Source organism: Capsicum annuum, chromosome 1, assembly GCF_002878395.1.
Source record: "Capsicum annuum cultivar UCD-10X-F1 chromosome 1, UCD10Xv1.1, whole genome shotgun sequence".
Classification (NCBI taxonomy): Eukaryota; Viridiplantae; Streptophyta; class Magnoliopsida; order Solanales; family Solanaceae; genus Capsicum; species Capsicum annuum.
In genome coordinates, this window is record NC_061111.1 from 190,197,501 (window position 1) to 190,215,163 (window position 17,663).

Consider the following 17,663-nt stretch of genomic DNA (forward strand, 5'->3'; position numbering starts at 1 on the left):
GATGCATGGGTTATTACCCTAAGATTGAATACTATTATTTCAAGAAAGATGATGCTTTAAGCATCCTATTATCAGATTATTTATAGATTTTCAGTAAAAGTTTTATCTTTCGATCATCGAATTAGCTATGGAATCCACTTTTTAGATTCTTACAGATTATAGAATTCAAATCAGCTTTATTGATAGATTTAATTAGATAAATGCATAATTGGTTTTAGATAAACCCTTATGCTAGTTTTTAAAGTGGATTTCCAACATAATGAGCGTAGCAAATAAAAATAAAGTAGTATTTAGCATAGAGGGGAAGTGTGCGATTAGCGTCCTCTATTTTCCACAGAACTACGTAGCCAACATAGGTACAGATTTTGAGATTATTCCCATTTCTATATGGATTATAGACTTTGCTTGTGATCGATCACATGGAAAGTAGGTTACACTCCTTAAAAAGAGTATGACAGCTCTCCCCGACGTAAGGTTTCTTCTTTAGGAGGACGAGATGTTGGGCTCCATGATAGCTCACATGGTTTATGTCAGTTAGAAGAATCTCAGATAAAGTATTTTTCCCCAACAATAAAGGCTTTCAGAAAAGAATAATAGAAAATCTTTAGAAAACAAAGTGTAAAGGCTCACAAATTTTACCTAGATTATGCTTTACAGAAAAATATAAGTTACAAATTTTAGTTTTTAGATTTCAGACATAGAAGTGAGTCTTTTTTACACTTAGGCAGTATGATTTAAAGAGAATATAAGCACAACTTTTCAGAACTAAATTTTATGACTCACTAGATTTATAAAGTATGATTTGCTTAATATTATTTTGGTATTTTAGATATTCCAGCTTATGTGAGTCATTTTAATTTAGAATGCATTGTTTTATAAATTATGATGATGAGATGATGTTTTACTTACGAATTTTGCCCCCATATACTCATTACATCCTCAAAGTACTAATCCACGTATATGTCTATGTGCTACATTATCTCATAATGTAGGTTCAAGTGCTCAATATCAGCAATGTGAGTAGTTCGAGCATCTTCATCTACATCCAACAGTTGGTGAGTCCTCATAGTTCGGTGACTTATTCATACAGATTCTACGGTTTAGTAGTTTTATATGATTTAGTATTCTTTTTAGAAAGTTCAAGTAAGCTGGGGGTCTGTCCTAATGACTCTCTAATATTAGTAGTAGAGGCTTGTCAGACAGCTAGTTTTGACTCAGCTGATTTAGTATTGAGATTTCAGACATTGTTTTAGATATTATATACAAATAGTTTTTATATTTAGTATGACTTTTATGTCTATATTATTTTGATTATGAGATTGATACCTAGTAGAAGGCAGATAGGGTTAGCTTAAGGCTACTCATAGTTTTGAGCGTCGTTTGATATCTCAGGATTAGATTTTAGGGTGTTACAAACTTGGTATCAAAGACTAAGGTTATAATTGTCTTAAGAAGTCGAAAAGATGTGTTACGTAGAGTCTTAATCATGGTTGTAAAGCACGCCAAACTTATGAGCAAGAGGCTACAGAATGTTCTTGGGAAATTATCTCTTTCTTTCATGATCTATCATGCTTATAGTATCTCTATCTGCTTTTAACTTATGCTCTTACATGACATTTAAAAATGACTCCTCGTCAAGCTAATGCCCATAGAAATGACAACTAGCCACCCTAGCCCACCGATCCTCTGAATAATTATGTATCCCATGCTAAGTTTAGGGCTGCCTTAGCATTGGACCAAAATATGATTGCTAATTTTCAGGGCAACTATCTGAATGAGGCTGTAGTCCTACTTTAGCAGAATAAGGATTTAGCAGTAGCTAGAATCAGAGAATTCATGAGAATGAATCCACCAGAGTTCTTTGTGTTGAAAGTAGGTGAGGACCCATAACTTTACTTAGAGAAGCTGAAGAAGATCAGCCAGATTATACACTTCTGAGGAGAAGAGTGTAGAGTTAGTATCCTATATATTGAAGGACATAGAGTATGATTGGGTAGTGATATGGAAGAATGGTAGAGGTGAGAATATTGTTCCTATGAGTTGGTAGGTGTTTTAGGATTCTTTTCTAGACAGGTTCTTCCCATATGAGATAAGGAAAGCTAAGATGGAGGATTTTGTGAATTTAAGGTAGGGCTCGATGACAGTGAAGGAGTACTGCCTTAAATTCAATTAGTTGTCTAAGTATGCCCCTGATACGATGGTTGATCCTAGAGTAAGTATAAGTAAGTTTGTTACTAGAGTGTCGGTTTTTGTAGTCAGGGAGTGTAGGACTGCCATGCTTATTGGAGACATAAATCTTATGAGATTGATTTTGTATGCTCAGAAGATTGAGGTAGAGAAGTTGAAGGGGAGGGATATAAATAATAAGAGGGCTACAACAGGATAGTATCAGTATATTCAGAATAGGTCTCAACGAGAAAATCGTTCACAGTTTTAGAATCATTCATCTATGCTAGTACCACCTTCAACTATTACTCCCGCTCCCAAAGGTAGACAAGAGCAGTGAGGTAAGTCTTCTATGTATAGATCCTAGAATAGTGTGAGTGGTAGGCCCAATTATCCTCGTTGTGCTAGGTATGGTAAAAGTCATATCGGTGAGTGCTTGGCTGGACAGAAGGGTTGCTTTGGCTATGGTAAGTTAGGTCATGGTATTAGAGATTATCCACATGCTAAGTAGGGAAATAGAGATATTCATCCCCAGACTCGGGCTGCTAGTGCACCAGCTCCTGTAGGTCGCCAGCTCCTCCTCAGGACACACCATCCAGTAATAGTGGTGGTCAGCGCCAAAATTGATTTTATGCTTTACAATCCTGTCAGGAGTAGGAGGATTCACCAGATATTGTTACTGGTATGCTTCGTGTCTTTCTTCTTGATGTTTATGTGTTTTTATACCCTGGTTCAAGTTTCTCCTATATGATCCCATTAGTTATAGTAAATTTTGAGATGAGTTCTGAAAAGATCCTAGAGCCCTTTTTGGTTTCTACCCTAGTAGGTGAGTCATTTGTTACCAAACCAATCTATAGAAAGTGTCCTATCACTGTTGTTCATAAAATTATGTAAGCAGACTTAATAGAGTTAGATATGGTTGACTTTGATCTTATTCTTGGTATAGATTGGCTTCTTGTTATGCATCTATAGTTTGTCACTCCCGAGTAGTGAAGTTTCAATTTCCAGTTGAGCCAGTCTTTGAGTGGGAAAGTAATTCAGTGTATCTCAAGAGTTATTTCATATCTTATCTTAAAGCCAGAAAGTTGATTTCCAAAGGGTGTATCTATCATCTTGTTCGAGTTAAAGACACTAAGTCTGAGACTCCAACAGTTTAGTCAGTCAGTGTGGTCAATGGGTTTCTTGATATCTTTCCTAAAGATTTGACAGGCGTACCTATCGATAGGGAAATAGAATATGATATTGACCTTCTTCTAGATACTCAGCCTATTTCTATACCTCCATATCGTATGGCTCCCATCGAGCATAAGGAGTTGAAGAAGCAACACAAAGATCTCTTAGACAAACATTCCTATTCATGTGAAAGAAAGATGGTTCTTTGCATATCTGCATTGACTATCGTCAGTTGAACAAAGTTATCATCAAAAACAAATATCCTTTTCCTATAATCGATGACTTATTTGATCAACTCCAAGGTGCCAGTTATTTCTCAAAGATAGACCTTAGATCTGGCTATCATATGCTTAAAGTAATGGAATATGATATTCTAAAGACAGCTTTCAGAACCCATTATGGTCATTTTGAGTTTCTAGTCATTTCCTTCGGACTAACGAATGCCCCAACAACTTTTATGGAATTGATAAATAGAGTGTTCAAATAGTATCTAGATATATTTGTCATAGCCTTCATCGAAGATATTCTCATCTACTATTGTAGTGAGGATGATCATGCAGACCATCTTAGAATTATGTTCCAAACTCTTAGAGATCACTAATTTTTCGCCAAGTTAGCAAGTGTGAATTTTTTCTAAGGTCAGTAGCTTTCCTTGGTTATATTGTTTCCAGTGAGGGTATTAGAGTTGATACCTAAAAGACAGAAGCCGTAAGAAATTATCCTTGACCTATATCTTCATCAGATATTAGGAGTTTCTTAGGTTTAGCTGGTTACTTCAGATGTTTTGTAGAAGGTTTCTCATATATTATTTTTCCTATATCTAGATTAACCTTGAAGAAATTTAAGTTTCAGTGGTTAGATTCTTGTAAGAAGAGTTTTTAGGAGTTGAAGATTTGACTCACTTCAGCCCCAGTTTAGTGTTACTTGATGGTATGGATGGTTTTGTTGTTTATTGTGATGCATCCAGAGTTGGTTTGGGTTATGTTTTGATGCAGAGAGGTAAGGTTATAGCCTATGCCTCTAGATAGCTTAAGCCTCATGAAAAGAACTACCAAACCCATGATTTTGAGTTAGCTGCTGTTGTATTTACTTTGAAAATCTGGAGTCATTATTTTTATGGGGTGCATGTTGATGTGTTCACGGATCACAAGAGATTACAGTATGTGTTTTTTTAGAGGGAATTGAATCTCCATCAGGAAAGGAAGTTGGAGTTGTTTAAAGATTATGATATGAGTATATTGTATCATCCGGGCAAGGCCAATGTAGTGGCAGATGCCCTTAATAGACTTTCTATGGGTAGTGTTGCTCATGTAGAGAATGATAAGAAAGAGATAGTTCGGGAAGTGCACCGATTATCTAGATTGGGTGTGAGATTGGTTAACTTAGCTGAAGGGAATGGTTAGATTCAGAGTAGTTCTGAATTTTCTTTAGTTTCGGAAGTGAAGGAGAAGCAAGATGAGGATTCTAGTTTGGTCAAACTGAAGGAGTTTGTTAAAGACAAAAAGATAGAGGTTTTCTCTCAAGGGGGAGATAGTGTGTTGAGGTACCAGAATAGATTGTGTGTGCCTTGTGTTGAAGATTTGAGGCATCAAATTATGGTGGAAGCACATGGTGCACGTTATTCTATCCGTCCTGGAGCCACCAAGATGTATCGCGACTTGCGGGAAATCTATTGGTGGAGTAGTATGAAAAAAGATATAGCAGAGTTTATAGCCAAGTGTATAATTTGTCAACAGGTTAAGGTGGAGCACCAAACACCTAGTGGTGAGTTGCATGAATTTGGTATCCCCACTTGAAAGTGGGAAGAGGTGAATATAGACTTTGTGACAGTTTTACCCTATTCGTATCATCACCATGATTTGATTTGAGTGATAGCAGACGGATTGACTAAGTCAGCATATTTCTTGCCAGTTCACACGTCTTACACAACTAAAGACTATGCTAAGTTGAATATCACAGAGTTAGTCAGATTACATGGTGTTCTTTATCGATCTTCTTTGCTAGGGGTACTCCATTTCCCTCTCAGTTTTAGAGAGCTTTTCAGAAGGGTCTTGGTACCCAAGTTTATCTTAATTCACCCTTTCTTCTGCAGACAAATGGTCAGGCAGAGAGGACCATTCAGACTTTAGAGGATATGTTGAGGGCATGTGTTCTTGATTTCAAAGGTAGTTGGGATGAGCATTTGCCGTTGATTTAGTTTGCTTCTAATAACAGTTACCATGCTAGTATTCAGATGGCTCCATTTGAGGCACTTTATGGGTGAAGAAGTAGATCGTCAATTGGTTGGTTTGATGTGGGTGAGGCCTCTTTAATTGGGCCGCGCATGGTGTTCGAGGCAATGAAAAAGGTCCATTTAATTCGGGAGAGATTGAAAGCAGCCCAAAGTCATCATAAATCTTATGCAGATGTAAGAAAAAAAGATCTTGAGTTCGAGGTTGATGATCTTGTGCATTTGAAAGTATCACCCATGAAAGGGGTGAAGAGATTTGGCCAAAAGGGGAAGCTTAGTCCACCTTATGTTGGTCCCTTCCAGATTTTGAATCGTGTTGGGAAGGAGGCGTATGAGCTCGAGCTACCCGCAGACTTATCCTCAGTTTATCCAGTATTCCATATGTCCTTGTTGATGAAATACAAAGATGATTCAGCTATTTAGTTCCTCTAGAAATCACAGATATTCAGAATAAACTTTCTTATGAAGAAGTCTCAATAGAGATTCTCGATCATCAGATTCATAGACTAAGGAACAAAAAAGTTCCCTCGGTCAAAGTTCTGTGGTGAAATCAGTCCGTTGAGGGGGATACTTGGGAAATAGAATCAAACATGCATACCAAGTATCCTCATCTCTTCTCCATGAACTCAGATTCAGCCAAAGGTAATAGTTTTTCCTTCATTCAGTTCTTTTCAAGTTTCAGATTCAGCTATATAGTTATCTTCATCTAAATTCATGCACTATCAAATTAGTTCAGTAGCTCATTACGTTGAGACTCAGTTATCTCATTCAAAATCACTTGATATATGCCATGTTTCTTAGGAAAGTTTTGTTTACTTGAAGTGATGAGATATGGATTAAAGTGAATGACACAAAGTTGCGATTTGGTCTATCAGAGTTTGTTGTTATCAGTGGGTTAAAGTGTACATGTAATGTTACACTGGCATGTAATTTGAGTTAGTCTAGTTGCCTTATGGACTTGTATTTTTCAAATCAATCCTAAGTTACAAAGCTTGAGTTGAAAACCTTTTTCTTGGGAAAAAATGGCAATCTGGCGGGGACACGTTGCATATTGCCATTCTTTACTTCATTCATAGTTTTCTATTTTCAATTACGTATGGTGACTTCATAAATAAGGATGTCTTTTTGTTGGTTGAGTCTGGTCAGTTTGAGATATTTCTCTAGAGAAAGTTGTGTTTTCATGCTATGTTAGATTTAATGAAGTACCAGGTGTGTAAGCGAAAGTCTATGTATCGGTGTGGTGGTTTTCCTTTGGCATTCTAATGTTGGTTTTATGAATGTTGTCCGTTCACGGATAATAAACTAGTTGTTCGGGTGGAGATAGTATGCCCCGGATACTTAATTGGTCGGTAACGATAAGACTAAACTACAAGAAGATGAAGTTTTCTTTTAGAGATATAAATCCCGAGCAGGTACTTATACTATGTGTATTTATATATATGGTCTCTTGCTTATACTATTAATTTACTTTTTAAAAATTTTTAAATCTTGTTTGTATATATAGGTGGTGTTAACAAATATTGAACCAACTTGTATTGAGAAGAGCATTCTTCAGTTGCCTGTTTTTGAGTCTGTACCTCAAAAGGAACATACCGCATTCAAGAAATCTGATGGTTGTATGATTCAAGCAAATAACATATGAGAGAAGACAGTCCTGTGAACTCTCAAAATGAATTAAAACTTTTGCGAGCTAATTTGAATTTGGTATGTTTAAGTGTTTTAAAAGTTTAATATCACCTTTTTGTAGTTGAGTATTATGAAAAAATGATGTTTTTATATTTGCCATTTTGAAAATGTTCAGCTAAAGGATGAGGTTTTGTCGATGAAACAGTTGATGACATCGTCATTTAACCTAATTTTTAAAGCATTAAATATAAATGAGGGTTCTAAGATATTTGGCTAGTTGTATTGTTTTTGGTTTATAAGACTTATATACAGTTTGATGCTAATATTTTTTGTCAAACTTTTTAAAACAGTCTACACACTGAATGAGTATCACAGTGGTGATAATGTGGGGCTAAAAAATGATGATACACATGTAGGGAATCCCATAGGGGTTAATTTGTCTGACAATGTGGGACGAAAAACTGATGGTACACCTAAGGTTGATCACGTAAGTGATAATGTGGTTGGAGGTGTTGGACAAAAAAATATTGGTGTTGGGGATTGTGTTGATATAGAAGCTGGGAATAAACTAAATGCTAATCTAATTGATGATGTTGAACAAGAAAATATTAATGTAGGTGATCACATTGATATAGTATCTGGACATAACCTAAATAATAATGTCATTGATGATATTAGAAAAGAAACTGTTGGTGTATGCGATCGTATCGATACAGATGCAGGTGATAAACCTATTACAAGTGATGAATGGAGCTCATTTCTAAATTTTAAATTTTTAAAATTTACACCAAGTGGCAATAAGATTGGAGAGGAGGTTAAAATTGGTTTTAAGAATAGTTGGTCTGATTTTCCTGATTATGAAGTATCAAAGTTAACCAACTTCTCATGAGAATGTACAGTGTATGAAAGACAGGGTTAAGAATAGTCAGGAAATTGATTGGTCAGTTATTCCGGACAATGAAATCTCAAAGTATACTCAACCTGATAAAATTGTTCCACATTCAATGATTAAGAAAGTTGTTGGAAAGATTGATACAAATTTAGCCTGTAAAAGTATTGCATTGGAAGCTACAGAAGTTTTTGTTGATATTGGAAGCGTAAGAAAAAATATTGATGATACTTTTGTATGTGATAAATCTACTGTCATCTTGGATGGCACACCCGGTTTCCCTCATAGAATAGGAAAACTAGCTGCAATATGTGAATCACCATACCTGTCCAAGTTTGATTCTGGTTGTAGCAATGTTCAGGTCAACCAACTAAGTTCATAGATAAAAGAGAGTCAATAAAACATATATTCAGTATCAAACATCCATTTACCATAAGTATTATAGAGTCATTTCTTGATATGAAGTTGTCTTCGTTTAACAAGTTTGTTGATAAGTCATAACGACTTAATTCAAAGTAAGTGTTTTCTTTCTAGATTTTTGTAGCTTAAATTTTTATCATTTTTGTGTCATAAATAATACGTTGTGTCATGCTTTTGTTATAGTCCTGTTTATTCAGAATCTGTTAATAATCTGTTAAATACTTTTGGCTTTGGTGTTTAAATACTTTTGGCTTTGGTGTTGTCACTATTAAAACAAAAGATTGGTTCTACAAGCTTGGATATGCAGGAGTACCTTTAACTAATTCGGTAAGTCTATTATCCATCATGGTTTGCTAGTATAGTAGTACTAAAATATTCGTTATGGATTCTGACAACATAATGTAGTTTATTAAAATGATCTTTTATCTTTACTTTTCAGCATATCGATGTGCTGTTTTTACTATTTACGAAAGAAATCAAAGTACACTCTTTTGGATGGTGGAAGTTCATTCAAAACAACTGATTGTTGGTTTAATTGCTTGATACAAAGTTTGTATTCAAAGTTTTTGGGTAAGAGAAAAGATATTGTGGTTATTAAAGAGGACAATGAAATTGTTAAGTATATCCTCAGATATGTTATGAGGTGTAATGTGTCGTGATATTTTGTTGATAATTTTATATTTTTGATAAATATTTCTGAAAACTTTCACTGCATTTTGGCTCGTCTGTCTTTTAAAGACCAATGTATTTATATTTATAATTCAATGTGTGGTGCACGACATAGATGTGTTGTTGAGAAAGTTGTTTCAGCATATTTAGAATTGATACCACACTTCCTTTCTTCTATTGATTTTGGGGAAAAAAGAAGTGATGGAATTCCAGCTGCTGATTCATTTGATATTCAGATGGTTGACAGATTACCCACTCAAAAGAATACGTAAAGTACAAAAAAGCTAAATCTTTCACTTTTTTTCTTTTTGGTTATTATACTTATTTGGGAATATGTTACAAGGTTTGTGGTGTTTTTGTAACTGTTTTGCAGAGTACATGATTGAAGGAGTTCAAATTCCTGCAAGTTTAGATGATATTGATAGCATACGGAGCCGATATGGTGTATTACTATGATAATATGGAAAGAAAAAATAAAGGTTGTGTGCAATCAGCAATGATGAATCTACTTGAAGATTGAAAATGAAAAATTAATCTTCTAAAGTAGCAATTGTTTAGTATAACTTGCAAGTGTATTTTTCCCTCATTATTGTGTTGTACTTATTTCCCAATTCAGTAAATGGTGCCTATGCATTTATTCTGTCTTCATTATTCCATTTTATTTCTGAATCCATCATGAATTGTAGCATCTTTTTTACTGGCAGTTCTATTGCCTCTATTTGTTGAATTTAGTGACTCTACAATATTCAAAGTCATCACCATTGATCTATTTACATTTGAATGTGTTGTGGACTATTTTTCATAGACAATTTCAAATAGGTAAGGCCTCAGCCTCTTATCAATTTTCTCTGCATCTTCCATTAATCGAGTGAAATCTTCCTTTATGTAAGTACAAGCCATTGCAAAAAATATTTCCTTTAGCTGCTTCTGATTCCTCTTGAATTTTCCTTTGATGTTGTTCTATTAATGATAGATGCATATACAATAAACTGCATTTGGATATACCTTTGCAGCAGCCTTTAATATACTTTTATACTGATCAAATACTATGGACATATTTTTTTTCACCATATGCTATTTTAAACATACTAAAAAACCATTCCCATAAAGCATCATTTTCAAAATCCACAATAGAATATGCTAATGGTAGAATTTTCCCTGATTATGCAAGTGAAAAAAGTCAAACATCTTAAACTAGTATGAATAACGAATATTAAGCCTTTACAATTTGTAATTGTGTTAAAAAGCTAAATTTCTACATCTTTTAAGGAAGTTCTATTGTATTTGAAAATAATTATTAAACTGACCTGCTACACCAAGCACTCTAGCACACAACATGGTCCCCCAGTATGCTGATTTAAAAAAAGTACCATTAACAACTATTGTTGGTATGCAATATTCCCATCCTTTAATAGATGCATTCAATGAGACAAAACCATACAAAAAGTGATTGTCCTCTATCTTGGGTAGCCTTGTATATGATCCTGGACTGATTGTATTTACCATATATAAGTAAGCTGGAAGTTTAGCATATGATTCATGCAGGAAACCTCTGACTAGTTTAGTTGTCTTTTCTTTTGCTCTGTATGCCTTTTTGTAGTTCATTCTAATCCCATGAATGTTCCTCACTTCATCCATGATATCTGCAGGAGTGAATGATGATTTTAGATTTAGATACTTGTTCTTTACCATTTTAGTAATAGTCAATGAAGTAGCATGATGTTGTGAAAGCATTCTATCTGCAATTGCATAAGTGTGAACATCAAAGAATCTTGTCACCATGACGACCTCTGACTATTTTTGACTTGAAGATCGAAAAGTCCATTGACAATTTTCATTCGCATGTTGCAGATAGTACCTATATTAATATATTTATACAAAGCAATGTTAGTTCTATTTGAATATTTTAATTATAGTAGCTTACTCGGTTCTACTACTTGTTGTAACTTTTAGGTGCAGAAATCTCATCTCAGGTTGGAATATGATACAAACAACTTGGGAACAACTTCACTATACCAACAAAATTAGCTGACTTAATCAAAGGTTTCAAAAGTAAAAGATTCAAAATCTATGATGCAAATCCAGAACTCCTTAAAGCTTTTAAAGGCACCGACCTTTAAGTTTCTGTCATGGTCCCAAATAAACTCACTAACAGCAATGCTACCAATCAAACCTTAGCCAACCAATGGGCCAAAACCAATGTTGTACCTTTTTATCCACACACGATGATCCATTATGTCCTTGTTGGAAATGAAATCCTCAGTAACCCACCCAACATCTATCATTTTAAGCCCTCTGTAGATAAAACTCCACAAAGGTGTCACAAGCAGTAACTAGGCAAATCCATTTTTGACCTTCTTGATTCAAGGTTTTTGATGCATTCTATTTTCTTGCTAGAAAAGAAGTCTTTTATAATGAGATAATATAGGTTTCTTAATTGCAAATGAGATTAAAAAAATGTCATTTATTTGATTAGAAATAAAAAGTATTATTGAATTTTAGTCAATTACATTACAGACAGCTCACATCCTTGCATATGCAGTATCTATATCCAATTGATACTATTTTATACTAGATTTATACACTTTTATACCATATTGATATACGTTTTTCAAAAGAAAGAGAAGGGGAACCTATGCATGCATATACAGTATATATACCACATAAACACCACATTGATACTCAATTGATACTCTTTTATACTATATTGATACAGTTTAATACCACATTCATACAGTATATATACCATATAAACACCACATTGATACTCTTTTAGATACTTTTTTATACCAGATTGATACATTTTAATACCACATCCATACAGTATATTTACCACATTGATCCTCAATTGATACTCTTTTATGCTAGATTAATACACTTTAATACCACATTCATATAATATATATACCACATTGATACTTAATTGATACTATTTTATACTAGATTGATATAGTTTAATACCACATTCATACAGTATATATACCACATAAACACCACATTGATACTCAATTGGTACTCTTTTATACCAGATTGATACAGTTTAATACCACATTCATACAGTATATATACCACATAAACACCACATTGATACTCAATTGATACTCTTTTATACTAGATTGATACACTTTAATATCATATTCATAAAGTATATATACTACATCGATACTCAATTGATACTATTTGATACTAGATTGATACAGTTTAATACCACTTTTATACTAGAAAAATTTGTGCATGTTTTTGTGAAATCTGTACATATACAGTCTGTATACCAAATTGATACAGTATATATATTAATACAGTTTATTAACACATTTTTTGTGTAGAATCATACCTTGATGTTGATGATCTTTTGACCTTAAATTGAAATCTATGTCGAATTGCATAATGCTTCATAACTCTAGCTATTGTATTTTTATCCCAATACAGTTGCCCTTCTTTAACATCCCTATGAAGAGGATCCATTATGATAGGCTTTGGCTTATCTTCCAAGTGTTCCTCAGAGAAATCACTTTAATGGTAGGAAAGTAATTTTCTTCGATAATCTGTATAGCATTTGACAATTCACCAGCTGTAAATTCGACAAAGACTAGTGTTATATACAATGGATACTCATTGATATCGAGACTTTTTTTCTTCATCTGCATATACAATTTGACACTCATGTCATTGTATATAGGCATAGATCCAGCCATGACAATGTACTTAATATCCAATAAACTGTTAGTTGGATCTATATTTAACTGCTTATATAATTCAGCAACAAATACATCATAAGTAAAGTCAGAATCGAACAAAACTCCATTGATGATGAAATTCTGAAATTCAACCTCAAATATCCATTCATATTCATCTTTGATCATTATTGGTACTAAAACAGAAGTTGTAGCCATTTTTTGTATCAATTTTGAGCAAATTTTTAGAGATTTATACAGAAGGTTATGGAATGTAAAAGGTAAAGATGAGTAATAGAAAAGGTAATGAACGGAGAATTAGGAGTTTGAAGGGAAAGAAATTTGTAACTGAAAAGGAAAGAAGGTAAAGTTATGTTTTGAATATTTTGTATTTTTTTGTTATATGTAGTTAACCATACGCGAGTCACGATTGGCTATTTACCGAGTTTATAACGCGAGTCACGAGTGGATATTTACCGGTATTATAAATTTAGGTGCTAATTTTGTGGAATTATTTTAGTTTAGGTGTTATTTTTGTCCTTTCTCTTATATTATATTCTCTTAAATTAAAATTAAGAACTAATTAAAGTTGGCACATCATTTTTTCAGTGGGATTATGGTAAAATCCGGTCATAACTTTTGTGATGGTCGGAGCAAAGTAAAATGACTTTGTGTAATGAATGAAAGAAAAATGACTTTTGTGTAATAAACACAAAGTTAAGTGACCATGGATGAAATTTACTCCCAGAATAAGAGCAGCTAGAATATAACTCCTAGTTTTATATATTTGACGAAACACTTTTGAAACCACTTTAAGGAGTCATTTGGTGGAGTGTATAAGAATAATGTTGAATATGATGTATTAGTAATGGTTGCATTAGTAATACTTGTATTAGTTATACTGGTGTTAGTTATGCAGTCAATATTTCTTATACACTATTTGGTTTGATGTATTAAAAATAATATAAAGAATATAATTTTTATAAAATACTATTTATTTACAAAAATACCCCTTAGCTTTGCACACTCTTTTTCAAGTTTAGGTGAAAATTATGGAGATGACAATGGCAAATCCAGTAAATATGCAGACAGAAAGAGCCTAAAGGTTCAACTCCAAGCATTTGCTTCCGAATGCTATTTGATAGAAAAAGAAGAAATAGATGGAAAATGGACACATCTCTTCCTTCCATTGTTTAGCAGTTCATCTCTTTTATAAGTATACTTTCGACTTCCGTTTTTTGTCATGGAATTGAGATTTTGCTTTCATACCTCATTCGATGCCAGTGATTTACATTGAAGAAATGAGGCATCAAATCCACTTCTCTTCTATGCCAGTGATTTTCATTGATAACCAAAACAATCAAAGCTAAGTATAAAAAAAATGAAGGCAAAGTACTGAGAAAAGTAAGGAAAAATACCAAAAATATCTAGAGAATTTAAGGAGCAATTATGTCATTTATTAAGTTAATGCATGTGTTGAAATGCTTTGCATTACTAATGCATGAAAATGACGGTATTAATAATACACACCTTAATACACAATAGAGTGTATAACTAATGCTTGTATTATTTATACATTGGCTAAAAAAGTGTACCAAACAAGATATTAGTAGTACACACATCTAATGCAAGCATTATTTTTTTTAATACATTATACCAAACGACCCCTAAATGTTTAGCTTTCTTGGACCACTTACGTGGGTCTCTCATTTTGGTCCCGTGCTTCTGGAGGACTCCATATACACTAGTCTTCTACAAATGGGAGGAGCTAAGGTAGAAAATTCCTTTTATCAAAAAATTTCAACATGAACTGTTGGGGATCCTAGAAGATTCCTACTGGCAAATTATCCATATACACTGGTCTTCTGCAAGTGGGCAGAGCTAAGGTACAAAATTCCTTTTATCAAAAAAATTTAGTATATATATATGTATGTGTGTGTGTGTGAAAGTTAGCATGACTACGAAGGGTATTTTGATAAATAATATCAATTCTAAGGGTATTTTCATAACTCAAACCTGCCATCAATAATAGAGGTCTTGTGGTCATCATACTTCCACGTGTCTTTGGCTTCTACTTTTTATTATTACTTTCCCAAATTTCTCCCAGCTCCATTTTCCCTTACACCTTCAAACCAAAACACAACCTTCAAACTAGGTTTGTTTACTGTTTTTTATCCAAAAAAAATAATTTTCTTCAAGTTTATTATTGATTTGTAGATTAAAAAGTATGGGGTTTTGATTTTTTGTTCATTCTTCAATTTTGTGTTGGATGATGGTTCTTTTTGTCTAACTGATACTGTGCGTCCATTTTCTACATACTTATGACTCCAGAATCCAAGTTGAGTAAAATTTTTCACATATTTTTTTTTGGTCTTAAGATGCTTTGCTATTCTATAATTTTTGTTTTGTGAATTTGTTTTGTGTATTAGTTGCTAGAATCAGCTTGGTAATTGAATGCCACTATGATTTGTAGTAGCTAGCTATGATTCCAGATTTGCGCTGTCAAATTGAGTTCAGATTTATTTACAACACGATCATCTCTGAATTTATGATCTAGGTGGATGTGTGAATCCATTTTGTTTTAGCAATTTTACTGTCTTTCTACAACCATGTCAACATAATTTTAAGTTTGAATGGGTGAATTGGCAACTCCATTGGTGCACGTGGTGCAATTCTTTAGCGGTAGGAGAGTATAACTGATCATTTACCTCTACCTCTATGAGGTAGAAAAGTTATCTTTAATAGAAAAAGCTCTAAACACAAATAATCTTTATACCTGGGGATGCGAAACATTTGTTCAAGAACTACATCACTTTTTAGAACATGAAAAAAAATTCATCTATGCTTGTAATTCATAAAATTCATCATATATACTTTACTTCAGTTGGCATGTAGGAGATAAAAGAAAGGATTTCTACTTCCTCTAATTTCATTTATTCTTAAAATTTATCTTAGTCATGTGCTAGATTATTATCTATCTCAAGGCCACCTGAATAGCCATGGTCTCTGTCATGTATTTTTGTTATACTGAGCTTCCAGTTATCTATCTTGTGCATGTATGATATCACCATTCTAATCTCATATACAAAATTCCCTGGAGCTTCCCCTTCATCATTGCTAACTTTTATCAATCAAGCTTTAGGGGATATCTATATGACTCCACCTGCCTTCATAGTTGTCTAATGTTTACTTATTACTTCTATAGTTCCTTAAGTACAATAGTAGCCACAACATAAAATATGTTCTTGGATTTCTAATCATGCCTTCGATGTATCGTACAAACATCTGAATCTTATTCCTCCCTTACACTTATAAGTGGCATAAAATGGTCATCTAGCTAAGTGTTTACTAAAGTTTCCATGGGAAACTCAAGAAAAACTTGACAAATAATTAATGCACTTTAAATAGTACTCCAACAAAGGGGTCACTTGCTTATAACAAGTGCATAGCCATGCTTTGTATATACAACATGTTTTATCAGTGTAGTTCCCCTTTCCACTATTAATAATTTCCCTATTCATGAGCTTAATTTATTCTAGACTTTATCAATTATCTCTTTGTAATGCACATGCCTCCTTTTTCCATAGAACGCTGGAACCCTAAAATAAGTGAAAGGAAAATCCTTTCTTATGATAGTTGTCCCTGTCCATACCATATCAATGATGACCTATGTCGTCTGATCATGTAAGTATGTGGCATTCTTGTTTTTGTTGATCTTTCGTCCACTAACTTCTTCATACCCCATTAATATATTTATTACCAACTTTAATGATCTACTATTTTTTGTTGATATTTTGCCCACTAACTTCTTCATACCCAATTAATATGTTTATTACCAACTTCAATGATATAATATATCATCTGAATAGGCTAAATGATATAGGTCTGAATATATATACCAGAAACTATTTTTACGGCTTGAACTTGTGACCTCCTAATGAATATTACATCATAATAGATTTCTAATAATTGCTCTGCCCACACCAGAAAGCTCATGTACTGCAGTGTTCAAACCAGTAAGAGGTGAAATACTTCTTTTGAAATTCTCCTCACAATCCTGAGAAACTCCAAAACATCCAACCATACCATCTTCAGCAAATTTTAGGTTCCTTTTAGTCAAGGCTTCAATTGCTTCAGGCAAACTTACTGTCAAAATTACCTTATATGACAAAGCACACTCCTTTAAAGAAACTCTCCTTGCTTTTGGAGGACTCGAACTACGGAGCATTGAGATAATTTCTGATACCTGATTCGCCTTCGCTTTGATGGCATCCACCACGATCAGTGCTAGTGTTGTTATGTAACCGCTGGTGCTGCGCTTGTTGGACAACAAAGTTTTTATGAAAAGGTTGTAGTTTGGTGTGTTCTTGCATGTAGTTTCTACTAGATTATTGTTGTTATGGTTGCTTGTTTTTAGTGTTGAATTCAGTAGCATGACTAGATATATCATCAAAGTGTTCACTTTGGAATTCAAAAAGGAGAAACTCAGCTTACTTTTCTCTAGATATTGTGAAAACTTAGGTTGCAAGTACACATTTTATATTTCCCATTCACTTTTACTTGTTCACTATACTAAAATTAGATATGTAAATTTTTTTGATAATTGAAGTAAGAGAAACTACAAATGTCCAACTTTCAGTTTGTACCAAATGTTAACTCACTGTTGTTCAAATTTTGTCATTTTATTCCAACTATCAGTTTGTACCAGTTTGCGCCGTGTTAGTTGTTGTTCTTATATGTGATCAATCATCTTTACTTTGGTAAGTCTCACATTTCTTGGTGCTTTAATCTCTCTTTCATTTTGGCATAACTTTTG

General features: G+C 33.5%; 1 protein-coding gene across 1 annotated transcript; it reads right to left on the bottom strand.

Moving 5' to 3' along the window:
- Positions 1–16,796: 16,796 nt before the first annotated feature.
- LOC107857156 (cell wall / vacuolar inhibitor of fructosidase 1-like) lies at positions 16,797–17,297 on the bottom strand. The gene has a single exon (XM_047408334.1). The coding sequence runs from the start codon at positions 17,295–17,297 to the stop codon at positions 16,797–16,799; it is 501 nt and encodes a 166-aa protein (XP_047264290.1).
- Positions 17,298–17,663: the final 366 nt, after the last annotated feature.